At 48.9% G+C, this 19,728-nt stretch overlaps 1 protein-coding gene across 1 annotated transcript in view; it reads right to left on the bottom strand.

Moving 5' to 3' along the window:
• Positions 1-231: 231 nt before the first annotated feature.
• The window catches only part of LOC142290693 (high-affinity choline transporter 1-like), a 47,084-nt gene continuing 27,587 nt past the window's right edge, over positions 232-19,728 (bottom strand). Inside the window, exons 6-8 of the mRNA XM_075334685.1 lie at positions 13,316-13,469; positions 11,646-11,863; positions 232-1,474 (exon numbers count right to left, since the gene is read on the bottom strand). Coding sequence (XP_075190800.1) covers positions 956-1,474; positions 11,646-11,863; positions 13,316-13,469 — 891 coding nt within the window. The 3' untranslated portion in view covers positions 232-955. The remainder of the gene's footprint in view (positions 1,475-11,645; positions 11,864-13,315; positions 13,470-19,728) is intronic.

Below are 19,728 nucleotides of genomic sequence, written 5' to 3'. Positions count from 1 at the left end.
GTGTTAATTGAGTAAAATATATTACCACACATTGAATAAAAGGCCAAAAATGTAATAATACAGTAATATATATATATATATATATATATTATTATATATATATATATATATATATATATATATATATATATATATATATATATATATATATAAACAAATAATCTAAGTGCTGCAAAAACAAAAAGGAATTAATACAGTAAAGTATTCTTTTTAATAAAAATTTTATTAGGTGTAGAAACAAAAATGTATTAATGACTAAGATAGGATATATTTCTTCTATTAAAGGGCTTGGCTACTACTTTTTTCTTATATGTCCTTAGCATAGGCCATCAATATGTGGTTGGTGGAAGTGCGACACACGGCGCCCCCACCAATCGGCTACTGTCACAAGTTCTCAGATGCTGCAGGAACTCAACAGCGCCACTATTTCTATGGGGGCCGCGGCCGAGTACTACAGGTACATTCCTTATTCAATCGAATGGGAGGTGGATCTGCCATTATAGTTTTTGAAGGAGCTGTTGTTTTCCACGAGCATCCAAGAACTTCTGGGTGCCAGCAGTGTTGGTAACAGCTGATTGGCGGGGAGCGCTAGGTGTCACACCCTTAATGGATCATATATTTATGGCTGATGCTAAGGATTATTATTATTATTTATTATTATAGCGCCATTTATTCCATGGCGCTTTACAAGTGAAAGAGGGTATACGTACAACAATCATTAACAGTACAAAACAGACTGGTATAGGAGGAGAGAGGACCCTGACCGCGAGGGCTCACAGTCTACAGGGAATGGGTGACGGTACAATAGATGAGGAAAGGATAGGACTGGTAGACACAACACAAAAACCAGGACTCGATGAGGAACCTGATTGTCAAGTATTTATAATACTTTTCAATTGAAATGAATGTTGTTGCAATATTGGGTGGAGTTTCTCTTGAACCTTGAATCTTCCCACTATTCATGCTCATTGCTGCTTATGTTCTGAAGTTGAACATTCGTCACTTCTTCCTTTCCCCGGTGACTCGCATCCTCTACTTCTAATACTTTGCAGATATCCCACCGTTTTGGTAGCAGGGATCTTCTAAATAAGAATTCTGAGGCGTAAGATACAAGAATCTGAGTCGTGAAAGCCACAAGCATGGTGAAGGTCTTGAACGGGAAGAGTTGGACATAGGCTCCATTGATAAGTGTGCACCAAGGATAGTGGATGACGGGTGGAATTTTTATAGAGTCCACACCTCCCAGTATTCTCAATACGAAGCCCAGGAAGAAACCGGACGCTGAACCGTAAGTGTTAGTTCTTGGGACAAAGAGAACACAACAGAGTTGAGGGAAAACCAAAGCATAGACCATTTCCCCGCACATGAACCACAGGTCGTAGATGGAGTTTGACAAGAAAGCCAACCCAGCTGCTGTACTTCCCAACACAATGCCGGAAATTCTCATGGCCACCATCACTTCTTTCTCTGAGGCCTGCAAAAAAATGAATAGATTAGGAAGAGTAACTTTCTACCCCAAAAGTGTGCCAAAAGGTTTATATACCAATAATCAACATTGTGAAGATTAATCCCCTAAAGGTGGCCGGTAAAAGAAGGAAGCAGGTGGCTCTTCATGAACATGGGACCTGTAAAGTTATGTTCTTCCCACAGGGTTGTGTGATGGAACCTAAATTGAACAAATATCCCTCTTGCTTTGTTTCTATTAAAGGTGTATATCCAAGTTGTCTCTTGAGCTGCTCAGCGCTGCGCAGTCTCCTTACAGTCTCCTCACTTGCTGGTCTCTGCCAGGGCAATGTCTCCTCCTTGAGTGACAGTTCTGGTGAGCAGCAGAGCTGTCTATAAATCTCAGCACAAGGTCTGCTGTACGCATTCAGCTATCAGGGTTTTATTCTGGTATCTACATCATTATCAGTTTATTCACACAGGCATAACAGGATATTTGAAGACGAAGATGGCTCAGGAAAATTAGAGCCCTGCTTAGGACACCTGGTCTTGGAGAGGCTGATACTGCAGGCTAGTGATTTTGCAAGATTTGCAACAGCAGCTCATCAGAAGATGAGAGGGAGGGGGAGGTAAGCAGATGAATAATGCCTAAAAGCAATGGGGTGGAAAGAGGTGGCTGGTATGTTAAGAGTTAACCCTTCTCCTAAAATGTAGCTCCTGCACACTGTTGACCTTTGTTTGAAGGCCAGGGCCAGGTTATATGGAAACCAAAAGTTAACCCCTCTCCTGAAATGTAGCTACTGCACACTATTGACTTGGGTTTGGAGGTCAGGTTCCATGGAAACCAGCTGTATACTATGAAAGATAAAGGAGGTTTGCCATCTCCTCTACCCAGTCAGCTAACGTGGGGCATCTAGTCTGTTTCCAGTATCTGGGAATAATTATACGGGCTGCCGCTAAACAAAATCGCAGCAGGTCCCTCTTTTGTGACTTGAATGAACCTGGGAGGATAGAGAGGAGGGCCACCTGGGGAGATCTCTCCACCTCACCCCCACTCATCTTTTTATACAGAGAAAACACTGAGTCCCAGAATGGTTGCAATTTAGCACAGCTCCACCATATATGTAACATAGACCCTTTTTCTGTACCACATCTCCAGCACATGTCGGACACTGAGGGAAAGATAGCATGCAATTTGGTCAGGTATTGGTACCACCTTGTGAGAATTTTATAGTTTTTCTCTTGGGCGGCACAAGCCAGAGAAAGTTTGTGGGTCCACAGAAACGCCCTGCTCCATCTGTCCTCCGAAATGTCCTCTCCCAGTTCCTCTCCCCATCTATAGACAAATTTGGGTTTGTCCGACATGTCTCTCTGGTTCAGCATTTTATAAATAAGAGAGATGACATGCCCAGGTGACGAACCCTGCAAGAACAATTTCTCAAATGGAGTAGGGGGGGTCCTCAACTTCCTCTCCCTGTCCTGGTTGGATAGAAACGATTTCAGCTGCATATATTCTATCCAGGAAACCTCTCTCCCTGTGGCCCGTAGAGATGCATAAGGGGGCAGAGTATTTCCCTGGAGCACATGAAAAAAACGAGTTTCCTCCACCCGAGCATATCCCAGAAATTTATTGGAATGAAGCCCCGGAGGGAACTCCTGGTTGCCAAAGAGGGGGGTAAGTGGACCCCTCCCCTGTGAGAGAGAACCCCTCTTAACCTCACCGTCCCACGTCCCCATCACTGTCCAAATAAACTCCATTCCCTTCTCTATCTGTGACCTACTCTCCTTTCCCATCCATGAGAGGAAGTGCAAAGGGACTCCCAATCCGTCCTGTTCGATCGCGACCCATTGTTTCGAGTTCCTATGGAAGTGCCAATCCATTATCCTCGTTAGAATAGTTGCCCTGTAGTATAACTGGAAATTTGGGAGCCCTGCCCCTCCATTATTTTTGTGTCTGGTAAGAGTTTTTATGCTTGTCCGAGGTCTCCTATTCCCCCAAACGAACCTTGACAAAGCCGTCCGAATTTTGGAAAAGTAACTCTCCGGCAGCTGAATAGGTACCGTTTGGAACAAGAAAAGAAACCTAGGAAGAACATCCATTTTAATAGCGTTGATACGCCCAAACCACGATAGTCTTTTTTTGTCGTACTTCTTTAAATCCCTAATTGTCCTCTCTAACAGGGGTAGAAAATTATGATGCATAATTTTTGTTGGATCCCGAGGTACAACTACCCCCAGATATTTTATAGCTGACGGTTGCCACTTAAAGGGAAAATTTTGGGTTGTACGGGCTAGATCTTCCGCCGACAGGGTCACATTCATAGCCTCTGATTTAGAGAAGTTCACTTTAAAATTACTTAAGTTACCAAACTCCTCGAACTCTTTGAGCAAAGACGGGAAGGATATGTGTGGCTGGGAAATAAACATGAGAAGGTCGTCAGCAAATAAAGCTAACTTGCGATTCCCTCCCCCGGCCTCTATCCCATGGATACTAGTATTATTTCTTATGGCGACCGCGAGATGCTCCATGACAATGACGTAGAGCAGAGGTGACAATGGACATCCTTGCCTTGTTCAATTGTGGACCTGAAACGATGACGACAGAAACCCATCCGTCCTAACTTTTGCTGAGGGTCTCGAATAAAGGGACACAATCCTATCTAAAAATGTTTTGCCCAAACCCACCTGCTTTAGAGCGGCCATCATGAAATTCCAACTGACCCGGTCAAAGGCCTTCTCCGCATCCACTGAGAGTAAACACATGGGAAGAGAATGAGCCCTCGACCGGGTCATCAGGAGGAACAGTTTGTTGGTATTGTCACGCGCCTCCCGACCTTGTACGAACTCCACTTGATCTGTGTGTATTATCCCGGGCAAGGAAGGAGCAAGTCTGTTGGCTAAGGCTTTGGAAAAAAGTTTTAGGTCTAGATTGATCAGTGAAATGGGTCTGTAATTTGTAACTAACATGTGATCCTTCCCCGGTTTGGGGATAACACATATATGGGCTTCGAGAGATTGCGCCACCCATTGGGAATTTTCTGAGATGGAATTAAATACTTTAGTCAAGAACGGGGATAGATGAGTTTGGAATATTTTATAAAATTTAGGGGTGAACCCATCTGGACCCGGACTTTTGCCTGAGGGAGATTCTTTAATGATAGATGCCACTTCTGCTTCTGTAAAGTCCGTCTCTAAATTTTCAACCTCAGCGCTGGGTATAACCGGTAGGGCCGTTCTGGATACGTAGTCGTTTATTTTATTTTCTAATGCGTCATGTGGCATGTCTCCAAATTTGCCCTTTATGTTATATAGGTCTCTATAATACTTTTGGAACTGTTCCGCGATGAGAGTTGGGTTCTGAGTCGAAGAGCCGTCTGCTTGTTTAATCATGGGAATGTGGCTGGGGTCTCCCCTAGGGTGTAGAATCCTAGCTAGTGGTCTACCACATTTATCTGCATACTCATAGAGGAATCTTTTTATTCTAGTCCTATGTCGCTCATACTGTCGGTCGAGAATCGATTTAAGCTCCTCTCTATTTTTGACTAGCTCCGCCAGTGTCAAAGGTGATAATGTCTTCTTATGGGCCCTTTCCAGATCTGAAATATTCTGAAGTAGGGACAAAATGGTTTGGGCTCTCTCTCTCTTAAGCCTAGCCCCATGTTTGATCAAAACCCCTCTCAACACACATTTAAGTGCCTCCCACTGCACGGTAAGGGCTGTGGGGTCTTCTGAGTGTATTTCTAAAAATTCATCAATCGTGTTCTGTAGATCCTTCATGCACCCCTGATCCCCAAGCAGACTATCGTTCAGCCGCCAAGACCACGGCCTCCCTGCCCCATCTGGGATAGTAAGGCTCAGGAATATAGGAGCGTGGTCAGACCAGGATATACTGCCTATAGAGGCCTGTATCTGCCAAGTCAGAGCCTTTTGGCTCACAAGAAACAGGTCTATGTGGCTGTACGAGGAGTGAGCCGGGGAGAAGTATGTGTAGTCACGCTCCACTGGGTGTAACGTTCTCCACACATCTACCAATCGAAGCTCTTATATTGAGCGTTTAACTTTTGTTAGCTTTCTGAGAGAGAGAAAATTGTGTCCCGAAGTTGTATCTACCTTAGGGTTCAAAGTGAAGTTTAAATCGCCACCCACGATCACGGTCCCTTCTGCGAATTCATCCAATGATGACAGGAGAGAGGAGCAGGACGTCGCCGGATCTCTGTTTGGTAAATACCAATTGACAATGGTAAAGATAGATGAATTAACATTAATTTTCAGAAAAATGAATCTTCCCTCAGTGTCCACTCTGTTACGGTTGCTGCGAGCACTGGAGACTATGTCCAGATTTCTTACTACTGCACATGTGCGAGCGCTGGAGACTAAGTCCAGATTTCTTGCTACTGCACATGTGCAAGCGCTGGAGACTAAGTCCAGATTTCTTGCTACTGCACATGTGCAAGCGCTGGAGACTAAGTCCTATCTTGGAGCCATTGCACATGTGCGGGTGACATCATCGCTGACACGAGGTCACATGTCTCTGACACCTTCTATGCCGATTGGTCGCTGGTCATGTGCTTGTGAAGCCTTGCTCGGTGATAGGCCAGCATGACGTCACTCCTGTCGTTCTGGCAGCGGATTGGCTCTGATGTCCTCCATCTTGGATGAGGCACAGAGTCTATATAAGACCCTGACACACGCCGCATGGCGCTCAGTCCTCTTGGTTCATGCATAAGAGTAGACGCTCTGTGCGTGTTCCTCTAGGCATTCCTCTGTCTATGCTAGGTGAGCGCTACCGGCAGGGTAGCGTTCTTATACCTTACAGCTTCGGCTGCTGTCCGTATCCTTACCTCTTAGGGGAGCGGACATAGGCAGGTGCCTGAGGCACATGGTCTGGCTGGGCCTTGTGGTTCGACTCGTAGGTGGACGTTGCCGCTAGGGTAACGTTCCTTATAGTGCGTCTGGCAGTTGTTCGTATCCTCGCACACTAGGGGAGCGAACAGAGGTAGGAGCTTTGTGCGGCTTACGCTGCTGTTCGTCTCTTTTGCACCACTAGAAGAGCGGACCTAGGCAGGTGCCATATCTAGTGGTTCGTGTCCTCGCACACTAGTGGAGCGAACGCAGGTAGGAGCTTTGTGCGGCTTACGCTGCTGTTCGTCTCTTTTGCACCACTAGAAGAGCGGACCTAGGTAGGTGCCATTTCGCACACATTGCCTTAGTCTCTGTGATTATTAACAGAGATCATTCCACACACCCTCCAAGTAAGGGTGGAATTGCTTTACTTACTTATTATATCCTTCTGTGAGTTAACAGAGGTATTGCACTCTGCCATAGTCTGCAGCAGAGTCTTTGCACGGTGGACCCTGACTGTCTGATACTCCTTTAGGTTATTATCAGACAGCCCCCCGTAACACACTCTCGTGTCCAGAACCGTGTGCACCAGGGCTTTATGGATGCCTATAGACACCCCTTTTGATTTTGACTCTGGGTTGGTGCTATGGACCCATTTGGTGTAATATCTGTCTTTAAAGTTAGGGAGGTGACCAGTTTTGAAATGTGTTTCCTGAATCAATAATATATGGACTCGTTTCTTATGCATGTCAAAGAATACCTGAGACCGTTTTTGCGGGACATTGAGGCCCCTCACATTCAATGAGCCAAAGGTAATCTGCGTCATTCTGAGGAGGAGCAACGGTGAGGAACCGGGAAGTAGGGTCAGAGGATGGGGATGGGAAGAGAGGTGTGGGTGGAGAGAATAGAAAAGGTTAGGAGAGGGGGAGAGAAAAAAAAAAGAAAAAGAGGGGGGGGGTAGAAGGATTAAGTATATGAAGGAAACTACAAACAAAGCGAGAGTACCGTAGGCAAAAAGGTCAAAGCACCTCTTGCCTGTAGGGTCGTAACGTGACCCTTATACTTGGTCAAATAAACTAGAGGTAAATGTAGAAAAATAAGAATCTCTATATACCAGGGATGTTAATCCTACGCCACTACCCTGTGGCGTGTTATCCCAATCAGGGAGGGAACTTTCCACAAAGGAGCCCCCTGCCCTGGACTAAAAAACAACTTTTAACTATATATATTTTGATTTGCAACTAAAGCTCTGTATAAAGAAGGGAGAAGGGGCTTTGAGAGGGTATTGTACCTTATAATGTTGAGGGGCGCCCCCCCATTACACCCAGGATGGAAGGAGGGAACCCCCCACCCCCCTGTCCAGGGCGATACAATAATCCCACAACGCGAAATTCCCATCAGGACCAGGGGATAGACTCCATCGTACTGTGATCCTATAACCAAAAACATACTAGAACAATTTAATCCACCATTCTCTTATACATCAGACCGGCCTCCCTCCTCTTTCTCTACGAGAGCCACGCATCCGATCACCGGCTGGGACGGTGACTCCCCCCCCCATTGGAAAGTCCGGCCAGTCCTCTATAGGCACTAATGGAATTTCCAAGGCCGCGGTGAACGAGGGTAAATCCGCCGGAGACCGAAGAACATGCATTCGTCCCGCGTGCCGAACCTGCAGGCGGAAGGGGAACCCCCAGCTATATGGAAACTCGTATGAGCGGAGAATGTCCAGCAGAGGTTTAAGAGCTCTTCTCCTTTGTAAGGTAAAACGGGATAGATCTTGTAGAATCTGGATTTGGCTCCCCTCATACGATGGTGATACTCCACTGCGGAGCTTAAACAGAATGGCCTCCTTAATAACATAGCGGTGGACCCTACAGATCACATCCCGAGGTCGGTCGTTCTGGGCTGGTTTGGGGCCCAACGCTCTATGCGCTCTATCCAATTCCAGGGGTTGGCTCGATGGTTCACCCAGAATATTACTGAAGATCACTTGAAGGGTACCATGTAAGTCCTTGGACTCGACAGACTCAGGCAGGCAGCGCACTCTGAGATTGTTTCTTCGGCCCCTATTTTCAGCATCATCCATTGCTTCAACCACGTATTGTATTTGGCGGGAGTGTTGTTCTAATAGTGCCCTGTGTCCTCCATATTCTGAATTTTAGCTGCCTGCACTTGACTCTGGGTGTCCACTGTCTCCACCTCCCCCTTCAGGGCTGACAGCTCTGTGCGGTACGCCTGCTCCAGCCTGGTTATATATGCCTCCATATCTTCCCTGGTGGGTATAGCTGAGAAACGTGCCCGCATCTCATTAAGCTCTGTCAGAACTCCTGACTCTTGTGTTTTTGTTATGGCTGGCCCTGACCCTGCATGCTTGTCTGCATCTGGTAACTTTAGATTTATGTTGTGCTTCTCCCTGGGTACGGTCTCACTTCTGTCAGGGACCTGTAACTCATTTGCAGTGCAGTGTCCCCCCTCCTGAAATTCCTCACACTCCTGCATGTGTGTTATAGGAAAGGACGTTACTTCCCCCTCCAGAGGCCTCCAGGCTTCAGGGCTACTGTTTGTATCAGCAGGCACTTCCCCCGTGCTTCTCACTCCGGGTTTCCCCTGTACCTGCAATCTTGGGCTGTCTGGCCTTATCTTCTGTATCTCCTCTTCACTCTGGGTGGTCTCTCCTCTCAGTCGCATCAGCTGCTGAGCCTTTCCCTGCATCTCCATAGCTGCCATCTCACTGCTGCACGCTGAGCTCACCTCGTGTGTAGCCTTAGCAGCCATTTTGGGTGCCACCTGTGAAGCTTCTCTCTTCCCCGGCCCGGATAAAAAGTGTTTGATCCCTCTCTCCTCCGATTGTGAAGCTCTGCTGCTGCACCCCTGGGATCTCCCTCGTCTCCTCCGCTGCATAGCCTGTGTTGCAGAGTCCTCAGTTGCGTGGATCATCACCAGTTATAAAGTCCAGTGGCAGGAGCTAAGACAAGTCACGTCCTCACTCCTTCATAGCCAAGACACGCCCCCTACATGCTGCATTTAAATATTGTTGTCACAAATTGATAACCACGATATTTTGTAAAAGCTCAAATCGGGCCACTAGTTTTATGCCAAGATTGGGAATAGCAGATATTTTCACCTAATATTGTATCACTTTACATCAGATTTTGTTGCAAATTTGTATTGAAAAGTGTGAAATCTCCATTGAAAATCTATGGTAATCTTACATTGTACAGGGTGGGCCATTAGTTTGGATACACCCTGAGTTGGCCATTAGTATGGGTACACCCTGGGTGGGCCATCAGTATGGATACACCCTGGGTTGGCCATTAGTATGGATACACCCTGATAAAAATGGTAAGGTGATATCAGCAACCACTTCCATTTTATCAGGGTGTATCCATACTAATGACCAACCCAGGGTTGTATCCATACCAATGGCCCACCCAGGGTGTATCCATACCAATGGCCCACCCAGGGTGTATCCATACCAATGGCCCACCCAGGGTGTATCCATACCAATGGCCCACCCAGGTTGTATCCATACCAATGGCCCACCCAGGTTGTATCCATACCAATGGCCCACCCAGGGTGTATCCATACTAATGGCCCACCCAGGGTGTATCCATATTAATGACCCACCCAGGGTGTATCCATACTAATGACCCACCCAGGGTGTATCTGTACCGCCCCGGGGCTCGGCCGGCTGCCGAGCCGCTCGGATCCGCGCTTGTCGGTGGGTGGCTCGAGCTCCTCCCAGACCTGGGGTGTCACGTCGCTCTGAAGGGATGCTGGCGCTACGTGAGGGGTGGTGTTTGGTGGGGAGGTTCACGGCCGGGGCCGCAGTTGTTTGGGGGTTACGTTCGTGACGCCACCCACGGGTTGTGGTGAGTGAGTGGGCACCACCGCTGCCGTTGACTAGGCTCCCGGGGACGGTGTTAAGCAGCTTGGTGTTGATCCCCTCCGTCGGCAGGGGTTGGTGACCCCGGCGGCCCGATTGGGTGAGAAGGTGTGGGCGGGATGGTGCGGTGCGATGCGCTGCCCGAGGGCACTGTTGTACTCACTATTATAAATACACCGGAGTCTCTGGTAAACCAAAAGGATGGTGGTCGGTGCCCGCAGCCGGCTGCGCTTTGCCCCTTACTCAGGTTGGTGGTCCCCGCCTTTCTCCTGCACCACTGTAGTAGAATACTGACTTCATTCGCTTCAGCGACGTGAGTCCGCTCCCCGGCTAGTGGATGTCGGGGGAGCCCGTTTGCCCACAGATGCTGGCCCGTGGGATCTCTATGCCTGGGCGGTGGCTTTCTATCCCCCTCGTTGGGCTGTTGCCTTCAGTCGGGACTTGGGTGGGAAAGAACCTAAGGTTCAGACCCTAATCAGTGAATTCGACTCGGTCCAGTGGCTTCTGGGCCTCGTACTGGGTCTGAGTACCCCTCCTGGTGCTCCGGTTTCCGTTCGGTTCCCTGGTTCAGTACCGGCGGGCCATTACCCTGTCCCGGTCCCTGACGGTTCCACCGGCTGTCTTTCCGGATCCTGCAGGCGACCATCACCGTCTGCCTCCTGGCCACAGGGTATCCGGGCTCCTACCCAGCTCCCTGACAGACGTTACTCCTCTCTACTCCACTTCACCTCCTAACCGATCTGTGTGTTTTTTCCCGCCTCAGGCTATCCGAACTCCTCGGTGGGCGTGGCCAACCACCTTTCTCCGCCCCGGGTGTGAACGGGTGTGAACGTCAAGACCTTAGAGGGGTGACTCAGGGTTTTTAGGTTGGCTGTTGATACCTTTGTTGGGGCCTTCGCTTGTGTAGGGGGCCTACCTGTGACTATCTGGCTAGTCCAGGGCATCACATATCCATACTAATAGCCTACCCAGGGTGTATCCATACTAATGGCCAGCCCAGGGTATATCCATACCAATGGCCCACCCAGGGTGTATCCATACTTATGGCCCACCCAGGGTGTATCCATACTTATGGCCCACCCAGGGTGTATCCATACTTATGGCCCACCCAGGGTGTATCCATACTTATGGCCCACCCAGGGTGTATCCATACTTATGGCCCACCCTGTAGAATTTACACTAAACCTCAGGACAATACTGCACTTAGCCTTATAATATTGTACATCACTGCAAGATGTTTCTCCTTGCATCATCAAACTACCCAATAACATTGAGGCCTGTACACACTATAAGGAAATGGTTACTGCCTCCGACAAAGGAGACCCACGCCTCCTCTACTGCTTTAGCCATTCTCATTATCCGATTAGCTGCAGAAAATTCTATCTCTGCCCACTTGTACAATTAGAGTCTCCTTTTAAATTTGGGTGCTGTTAATAATAAGAACGTGCAGGAAATGCTGCTGAAAAATTACCATTTTACGGAGAATCCTTTTATAGATATTGTATCCGAACATAGAGCTGGAAGACAAGAGGGCAGAGTCCGCCGATGACATGACAGCTGCTGCAACCGCTCCTAAACCTGCCACGGACACGTACAGAGGACACAGATGCTGCAGGACGATCGGTAGGATCATACTAGCTTCTCCTCTAACATATGGCGAGGGTAATCCATAACTTGTCTGGTTCCAATCTACACACAAGAAAAAAAAGGTTAAATGGTTGAGAATTTCCTATCAACATTTGCTTGACCAATCATCTGCTGATGTAAAAAGGGCCTCTAGCCTCTCAGGTGACCACCACTGCATCCCATAGACCAATTGTCGCGATGTGACAGTAGGCTAGTGAGTGACAGAGGGCTTCTATAATGTTTCTCATACTAGGGGACCCTAGGCTATTCCTGTCCTCAGGGTTACCCCTAATGGTGGAGATGCCTGAGTCTCATGCCTGGCTATAATTCTGACCAGAGCTAATCTGTCCAATGTCACGATAGGTACGGGAAGTACCAAGGGAATGGCCAAAGGAAAGGGATGGGAACCCCTGTGTTTAGGGAAGGGGGAGTTGGTGACCCCTCAACAAGCCTTCCACTGTGCCCTGGGTTCCTTCACTGCCCTACATAGGTTCCGCACCTATGAGCTGAGCTGGATACCTGACCGAAGGCTGACCCTGATCTGGGCTCTAGGTAGGGAGCGGATGGGATGAGCTCTTCGTCAACCCCACTAGGCACTAAAGGACACACAGGGATAAAAAACAAGGGAAAACCACAAACAACTTATCTTTAGTTGTCTCAGGGAGAGAAGCTGCAAAAAACACCAAGATTTTATTGAGGCATGCAAGCCGCCTGCTTCCACTGAAGGCTTGATAAAGATGTATCAAATATCACCAGCATGGAGTAATAGGAAGTGAAGAAAGTAAGACAAGGAAAGTACTGATGAACAACAGCTGACAAACTGAACAGCGCCCCAGGTTCCAGGAGAGAAAAGGAGGAAAACCAAGCAAGAGTGATAGAAGGTCAGGGAGCAGCGAAACAACCTTCTATAGCCGGACACCAAAGGACTGTCTTTCACCTGTGACACACCCGTGACAGTCCCCCCTCCCAGGTAAGGAAGAAGCAGGAGTATGATGGAAACACAGATTTAGACAGGGAAAACAGAAACCCGGATACACTGCAAACTCACAGGAACAAACAGTGAGAAACTAAGGAGAAAAGCAAGAGAACTAAGGCAGCAATAAAAGAAAATAAGGGTTAACACTACCACTGCTCACAGCAATAATGCACAATAACAACCAGTAAGTCTGGATCAAACCACCTCTCCAGACCAGTATAGACAAGCTATAGCTGGCACTAATGGAAGTGTCCAGCCAGCATATATAGGAGTGGAGTGAATATGACTGACTCTCCCACAGCATGTGACTAAAGATTAACAAGAAGACCAACAGAGATTAACTCTTGCTAGCATGTCTATGAACTACAAGTCTGTGTGTTGACACCCGAGTCTCCCTGTGCTGATCACAGACATCATAGAAGTTAGAAGGCAGGGTGCAAGAATCTGAAATCTCCACAGTCGGCCATGCTTGCAAAAGACTCCTTGTGTCACCCATCAGCTTTTGTGAAGGCCAAAGTAACTAAAAAAACTGATGTTACCCGTAGAGGCCGCCACAGCTCCAACTAATACAGATGGGATAGCCAGCACCACACATCCCACGGCAGCAACAGCAGATGTTACTTTTGCTTGGGTTGTAGTAGAAGCGGATAAGACTCTCTGGAAATATATCTGCCATGCAATACTGCCGAGGCCCTAGAAAAGAAAAGTATATATGAATATATAAACCACAACAATTGAGATCTAAGAAGATTACCTTAATATTTGAAAGGGAATGTGTCTGCAGGTTTTACTTTCCCAAACGAATTGCATCTAAGCAAAGTGACAATCAGGACTCATGCATGTTTGTTTGTTCCAAGTTCTGTCCGTGAAAAAAAACGGACAACACTGGGACCAATGTTCTTCAATGAGACAGTACATATGTCCGACATTTTATTTTTTTCCCTCGGACTGACTAGTCAAGGAAAAAAAATTGCAGCATGCACAATTTGCTTCCGAGAATTGGATGGCCATTCATGTCCAGATGTCCATAAAAAAAACGGACTGCACTCGGACATCCAATTTTCATGGACTGACAGTATGGAGAAACTTTTTTTTAATTATAAAAACGGATCCCCCTCTGATAAGACTCTGATCAGCGTCTGATTAGCATAATTGACCCCTTTTTCTCAGATGGAGAAAATACGGTCATGTGAACCCAGCTTAGTAAATTAATTAATTTGTTATAGAAAAGCAATTTCTCTTTTATTTTGTTTTTTTTTTTTAAATTTTTAGAAGTCTTTTGAGCATTCTCACAAGGTTTATGCTTATGAGGCTTAAGCGGGCTTTACACGCTACGATATATCTAACGAGATGTTGGCGGTAAGTGACGCACATCCGGCATCGTTAGTGATATCGTAGCGTGTGATGGCTATGAATGAGCAGAAATACTCACCTTCTCGTTCATCGTTGACACGTCGCTCATTTTCTAAAAATCGAACATTCGGTTGTTCAATGTTCCCGAGGCAACACACGTCGCTCTGTGCGACTCCCCGGGAACGATGAACTGCAGCTTACCTCCGGCCGCCAGCAATGTGGAAGGAAGGAGGTGGGCGGGATGTTTATGTCCCGCTCATCTCCGCCCCTCCACTTCGATTGGCCGGCCGCTGTGTGCCGTCGCTGTGAGGCCGAACGTCCCTCTCCCTTCAGGAAGTGGATGTTCACCGCCCACAGCGAGGTCGTTTGAAAGGTAAGTGCGTGTGACGGGGGGTTACAACATTGTGCGACACGGGCAAGAAATTGCCTGTGCCGCACAAATTAAGGGGGCAGGTGCGATCGCAATTGCGATCGCACAATAAATTGTAACATGTAAAGCAGGCTTTAGCATTGCACCAGCAAAGCCTCTCTCCCTCTGTCTCCATGCATGCACCGTCAGATCCTAGGAATTCTCATCTTGCAGCGTCAACTGCCTGATGGAGTGGCGGTGCGTGTGCGAGATGTTGGGCTGGGACAGTGCGTGCGTGAGATGTCGGGCCAGAACGGCGCATGAACGAGGTGTCGGGCCGGGAAGGCGCGTGCCCAAGATGTTGGGCTGGGACGGTGCGTGCGCGAGATGTCGGGCAGAAATGGTGTGTGCACGAGATGTCGGGCCGGGAAGGCGTGCACACGAGATGTTGGGCCGGGAAGGCGCATGCACGAGATGTTGGGCTGGGCCAGTGCGTGCACAAGATGTCAGGCAGAAACGTCGTGTGCACGAGATGTCGGGCCAGAACGGCACATGAACGATATGTCAGTGCGGGAAGGCGCATACACGAGATGTTGAGCCGGGAAGGCGCGTGTACGAGATGTCGGTCCAGGATGGCGTGTGCACGAGATGTCGGGCTGGAGCGTGCACGAGATGTTGGCCGGGATGGAGCGTGCACGAGATCTCGGGTCAGGATGGAGTGTGCACGAGATGTCAGGTCAGGGCGGAGGGTGCACGACATGTCAGGTCGGGATGGAGCGTGCATGACATGTCGGGGCAATTTTTAGGCCACACCCCCTAACCACACCCATTTTACAAACAGCCACACCCATATCCACTCCCCATCTACACCCATCCAGCAAACTGAAACTGCAGAAGCTGTCCATGATCGCTCTGAGCCGCCACAGATCAGCAATGTGCAGAACAGGCAGGGAGTTAACTACAGGGTGTGCAAGCGGCTAGGACCCAGGAGGAGAGCTGAACAGGGTGTGCAGGCAGCTAGGACCCAGGAGGAGAGCGGAACAGGGTGTGCGGGCAGCTAGGACCCAGGAGGAGAGCTGAACAGGGTGTGCGGGCAGCTAGGACCCAGGAGGAGAGCTGAACAGGGTGTGCAGGCAGCTAGGACCCAAGAGGAGAGCTGAACAGGGTGTGCAGGCAGCTAGGACCCAGGAGGAGAGCTGATCAGGGTGTGCAGGCAGCTAGGACCCAGGAGGAGAGCTGAACAGGGTGTGCAGGCAGCTAGGACCCAGGAGGAGAGCTGAAAAGGGTGTGCAGGCAGCTAGGACCCAGGAGGAGGGCAGAACAGGGTGTGCAGGCAGCTAGGACCTAAGAGGAGAGCTGAACAGGGTGTGCAGGCAGCTAGGACCCAGGAGGAGAGCTGAAAAGGGTGTGCAGGCAGCTAGGACCCAGGAGGAGGGCAGAACAGGGTGTGCAGGTAGCTAGGACCTAAGAGGAGAGCTGAACAGGGTGTGCAGCTAAGGGTATGTTCACACATCAGGTTTTTGCTGTGCGGCACAATCCGGCGCTTTGCGGGAAAAACGCATCTGGTTTTTTTTTGCCGCCGGGTGCGGTTTTTCCTCGTAGACTTTTATTAGCGCCGGATTGTGCCGCATGTACTTGCGTTTGATCTGTTTTTTGCCGGATGCGGCAAAATTCGTCACTTCGGCAGCCGCACAGGACGCAGAGAGGAACGTTTTTTGCCAGCGGCAAAAAAATGCATAGCACCGGGTTCGGCATGGTGCATAATGAAAGTCTATGTGAGCCGGATACGGTGTCATACTTCAAACGCCGGAAGCATGTACCGTATCCGGTTTTTACTTCTGTGCATGCCCAGAAGTGATATAAATTCATTGCTTGTCAGAAAATCAATCAATCACTCACTCTCTCTCAAACTCTCTCACTCACTGACTGACTCACTGACTCATTCACTCACTCTCACCCACTCACCGATCACCGGTGCGGGGCTGCACGGCTGTCACACTGCTCCGGTGGCTTCTCCTGATTTGAAAATGACGGCCGCCCATTATTCAATCTCGTATTCACTGCTTTCCCCGCACACCGGCGCCTATGATTAGTTGCAGTCAGACACGCCCCCACGCTGAGTGACAGCTGTCTCACTCTAACCAATCACAGCCGCCGTCTATATTGTGCAGTAAAATAAATAAATAATTAAAAAGAAAAACGGCGTGCAGTTCCCCCCCAATTTTGATACCAGCCAAGATAAAGCCACACGGCTGAAGGCTGGTATTCTCAGGATGGGGAGCTCTACGTTATGGCCAGCCCCCCAGCCTAAAAATATCAGCCAGCAGCCGCCCGGAATTGCCGCATCCATTAGATGCGACAGTCCCGGGACTCTACCCCGCTGTTCCCGAATTGCCCTGGTGCGGTGGCAATCAGGGTAATAAGGGGTTAATCATGGCAGGCATCTATGAGACACCCCCAACGATTAACCTGTAAGTGAAAATAAATAAAAAAATACACCCAAAAAATCCTTTATTTGGAATAAAAGACAAAAAAACACCCTCTTTCACCATTTTATTAAAATCCCCAAATACCCCTCCAGGTCCGACATAATCCACAGAGGTCCCGCGACGCTCTCAGCTCTACTACATGAAGCTGACAGGGACGGCAGTAGAACACCGCCTCTCTCTATCAGCTCCACACAGCAACTGAAGGGAGTCGCGCTGTCAGCGGTGACATCACTGAGGTAATGCCGGGTTGTGTGCGGTGAAGATGCGTGCAGGGTAGTACCGGCGTGTGCGGTGATAATGCGTGCGGTAGTGCAGGGGTGTGCGGTGATGATGCGTGCGGGGTAGTGCCGGGGTGTGCGGTGATGATGCGTGCGGGGTAGTGTCTGCGTGTGCGGTGATGATGTGTGCTGGGTAGTCCCGGCGTGTGCGGTGATGATGCGTGAGAGGTAGTGCCTGTGTGTGTTGTGATGATGCGTGCTGGGTAGTGCCGGCGTGTGCGGTGATGATGCGTGTGAGGTAGTGCCTGCCTGTGCGGTGATGATACGTGCTGGGTAGTGCCGGTGTGTGCGGTGGTGATGCGTGTGAGGTAGTGCCTGCCTGTGCGGTGATGATGCGTGCTGGGTAGTGCCGGCGTGTGCAGTGATGATGCGTGTGAGGTAGTGCCTGCCTGTGCGGTGATGATGCATGCTGGGTAGTGCCGGCGTGTGCAGTGATGATGCGTGTGAGGTAGTGCCAGTGTTTGTGCAGTGATGGTGAGGTCTCGCTCTCTCTCTCAGCATAACAAAAAAAAAACAAAAAACAAAAACGCATTTGTCGCATCAGTTTTTTCACAATCTGAGACGGATCCGTTGCATCAGGCACAAACCGGATTGTGCCTAATTGGAAAAAACTGATGTGTGAACTTAGCCTAAGGCTGCTTTCACACATCCGGTTTTTGCTGTGCGGCACAATACGGCGCTCTGCAGGAAAAACGCAACCGTTTTTTTGCCGCCGGTTGTGGTTTTTCCTGCATAGACTTACATTAGTGCCATATTGTGCCGCATGGGCTTGTGTTCGGTCCGGTTTTTGCCACATGCGGCAGATTTAGCCGATGCGGCGGCCGGATGGAACGGTGCCTGGCATGTTTTTTTGTCCAGCAAAAAAACCCACATCGCATTTGCAATGCATGCCTATGGACGCCGCAAGCGTTTTTTCCCACTGCGCATGCACGGGCCGCATGTAAAAAACTTATGCAAAGGATGCGGTTTTGTCGCCGCATCCGTTGCATAGGTTTTAGAGCCGGATTGGCCGGCTCTGCAAAACTGGATGTGTGAAAGCAGCCTAAGATGCAGCAGGTCTGCCAGGCAGGAGATCATGTGGTCGGTAGCTGATAGAAGCATTGGCAATGCTTCTATCTTTGCATATTACCGGCCAGTGCTGTCTGTGCACCTGCAGGAGAGGACACAAGTGGTAAGTGCACACGGTCTTCTCCCCAATGTCCTGATCTACCGTGTGCCTAAAGCATTGAGAAGCAAACACTGCACACACGATAGATTAGGACACAAACACACGGGAGTCAGAGAAACAGCTGGAGGAGAACAGGCTCCGGGCCGGGGGGGGGGGCAGGGGGAGGGAATCAGCACTGGGGACATTCATTACCTTAGCAGCAGCAGCACAGAGACTAGCGTGCTCTGCTCTGTAATGCTCACGACACGTGTTAGGATGGTAGGAGGGAAAAGCAGCGAGGCGGGGAGAGAGTGGGTGGGCGGAGCCACGGGATACAGACCTCCCGCCCGGGGCAACGGGACCAACTCTGCAAATCGTGATAGTCCCGCTGTATCCGGAGTTCGTGCGTGAAATGTCGGGCAGGAATGGTGTGTGCACAAGATGTCGGGCCGGAATGGCGTGTTAATGAGATGTTGGGCCGGGAAGGCATGTGCACGAGATGTCGGGCCGGGATGGAGCATGCTCGAGATGTTGGGCCAAGAAGGCGTGAGTACGACATTTTGGGTTGGGACAGAGCGTGCACGAGATGTTGGGCAGGAACGCCGTGTGCACAAGATGTCAAACTGGGAGGGCAGGGGAATGAGATGTTGGGTGGGACGATGTGTGCACAAGATGTCGGGTTGGGGAGGCAGGTCACCTGCTTAAGAGTGACTTTTCAGTTAATGACCAAAGTTCAATAGTGAGTGTAGAAAGTGGTGCCAAATTATTTACTAGTAACTGCGCCATAGGGCATGCAAGTAAGAGTGCAGAAATAACTGCGCCATAAAGTGTGCATATAACCGTGCAAACTAATGTTCAAATAGCTTAGATATAGAGCCTGCATATAACAGTGCCAACAAATGCTAAATGACGCCATGGAGTGTGCATATAACACTGCAAACTAATATTCATATAATTGATGTCCAAAAATACTAATACTAAATAACCAGGTGATTGAGGGTTAATATAAAACAGTATCAACTACATACAAATAACTTGATCATAAAGTGTGCATATATTATGTTTCACCGAAAATAAGACCTAGCATTATTTTACAGGATTTTTGAAGTATGCTTTAAATATAAGCCGTACTCCGAAAAGTAAACCCTAGTCACAGGCAGGGCCGGCGTTAGGGGGAGTCAAACTGTGTAATTTCTCAGGTCACCAACTCTCTAAGGGACCCCAGCGTTTGTATTCAGAGGCGAAGATTGTTTAAGGACCTTTGGTAACTTCAGTCATGTGACCAAAGGTCTCTAAAATTGCAGGAGTCTGTCAGAACTGTGTAGTGTGTGGATAA

The sequence above is a fragment of the Anomaloglossus baeobatrachus genome, chromosome 2, assembly GCF_048569485.1.
Source record: "Anomaloglossus baeobatrachus isolate aAnoBae1 chromosome 2, aAnoBae1.hap1, whole genome shotgun sequence".
NCBI lineage: Eukaryota > Metazoa > Chordata > Amphibia > Anura > Aromobatidae > Anomaloglossus > Anomaloglossus baeobatrachus.
Note: the sequence above shows the minus strand (reverse complement) of the source record. Positions and strands in the feature narration are given on the sequence as shown.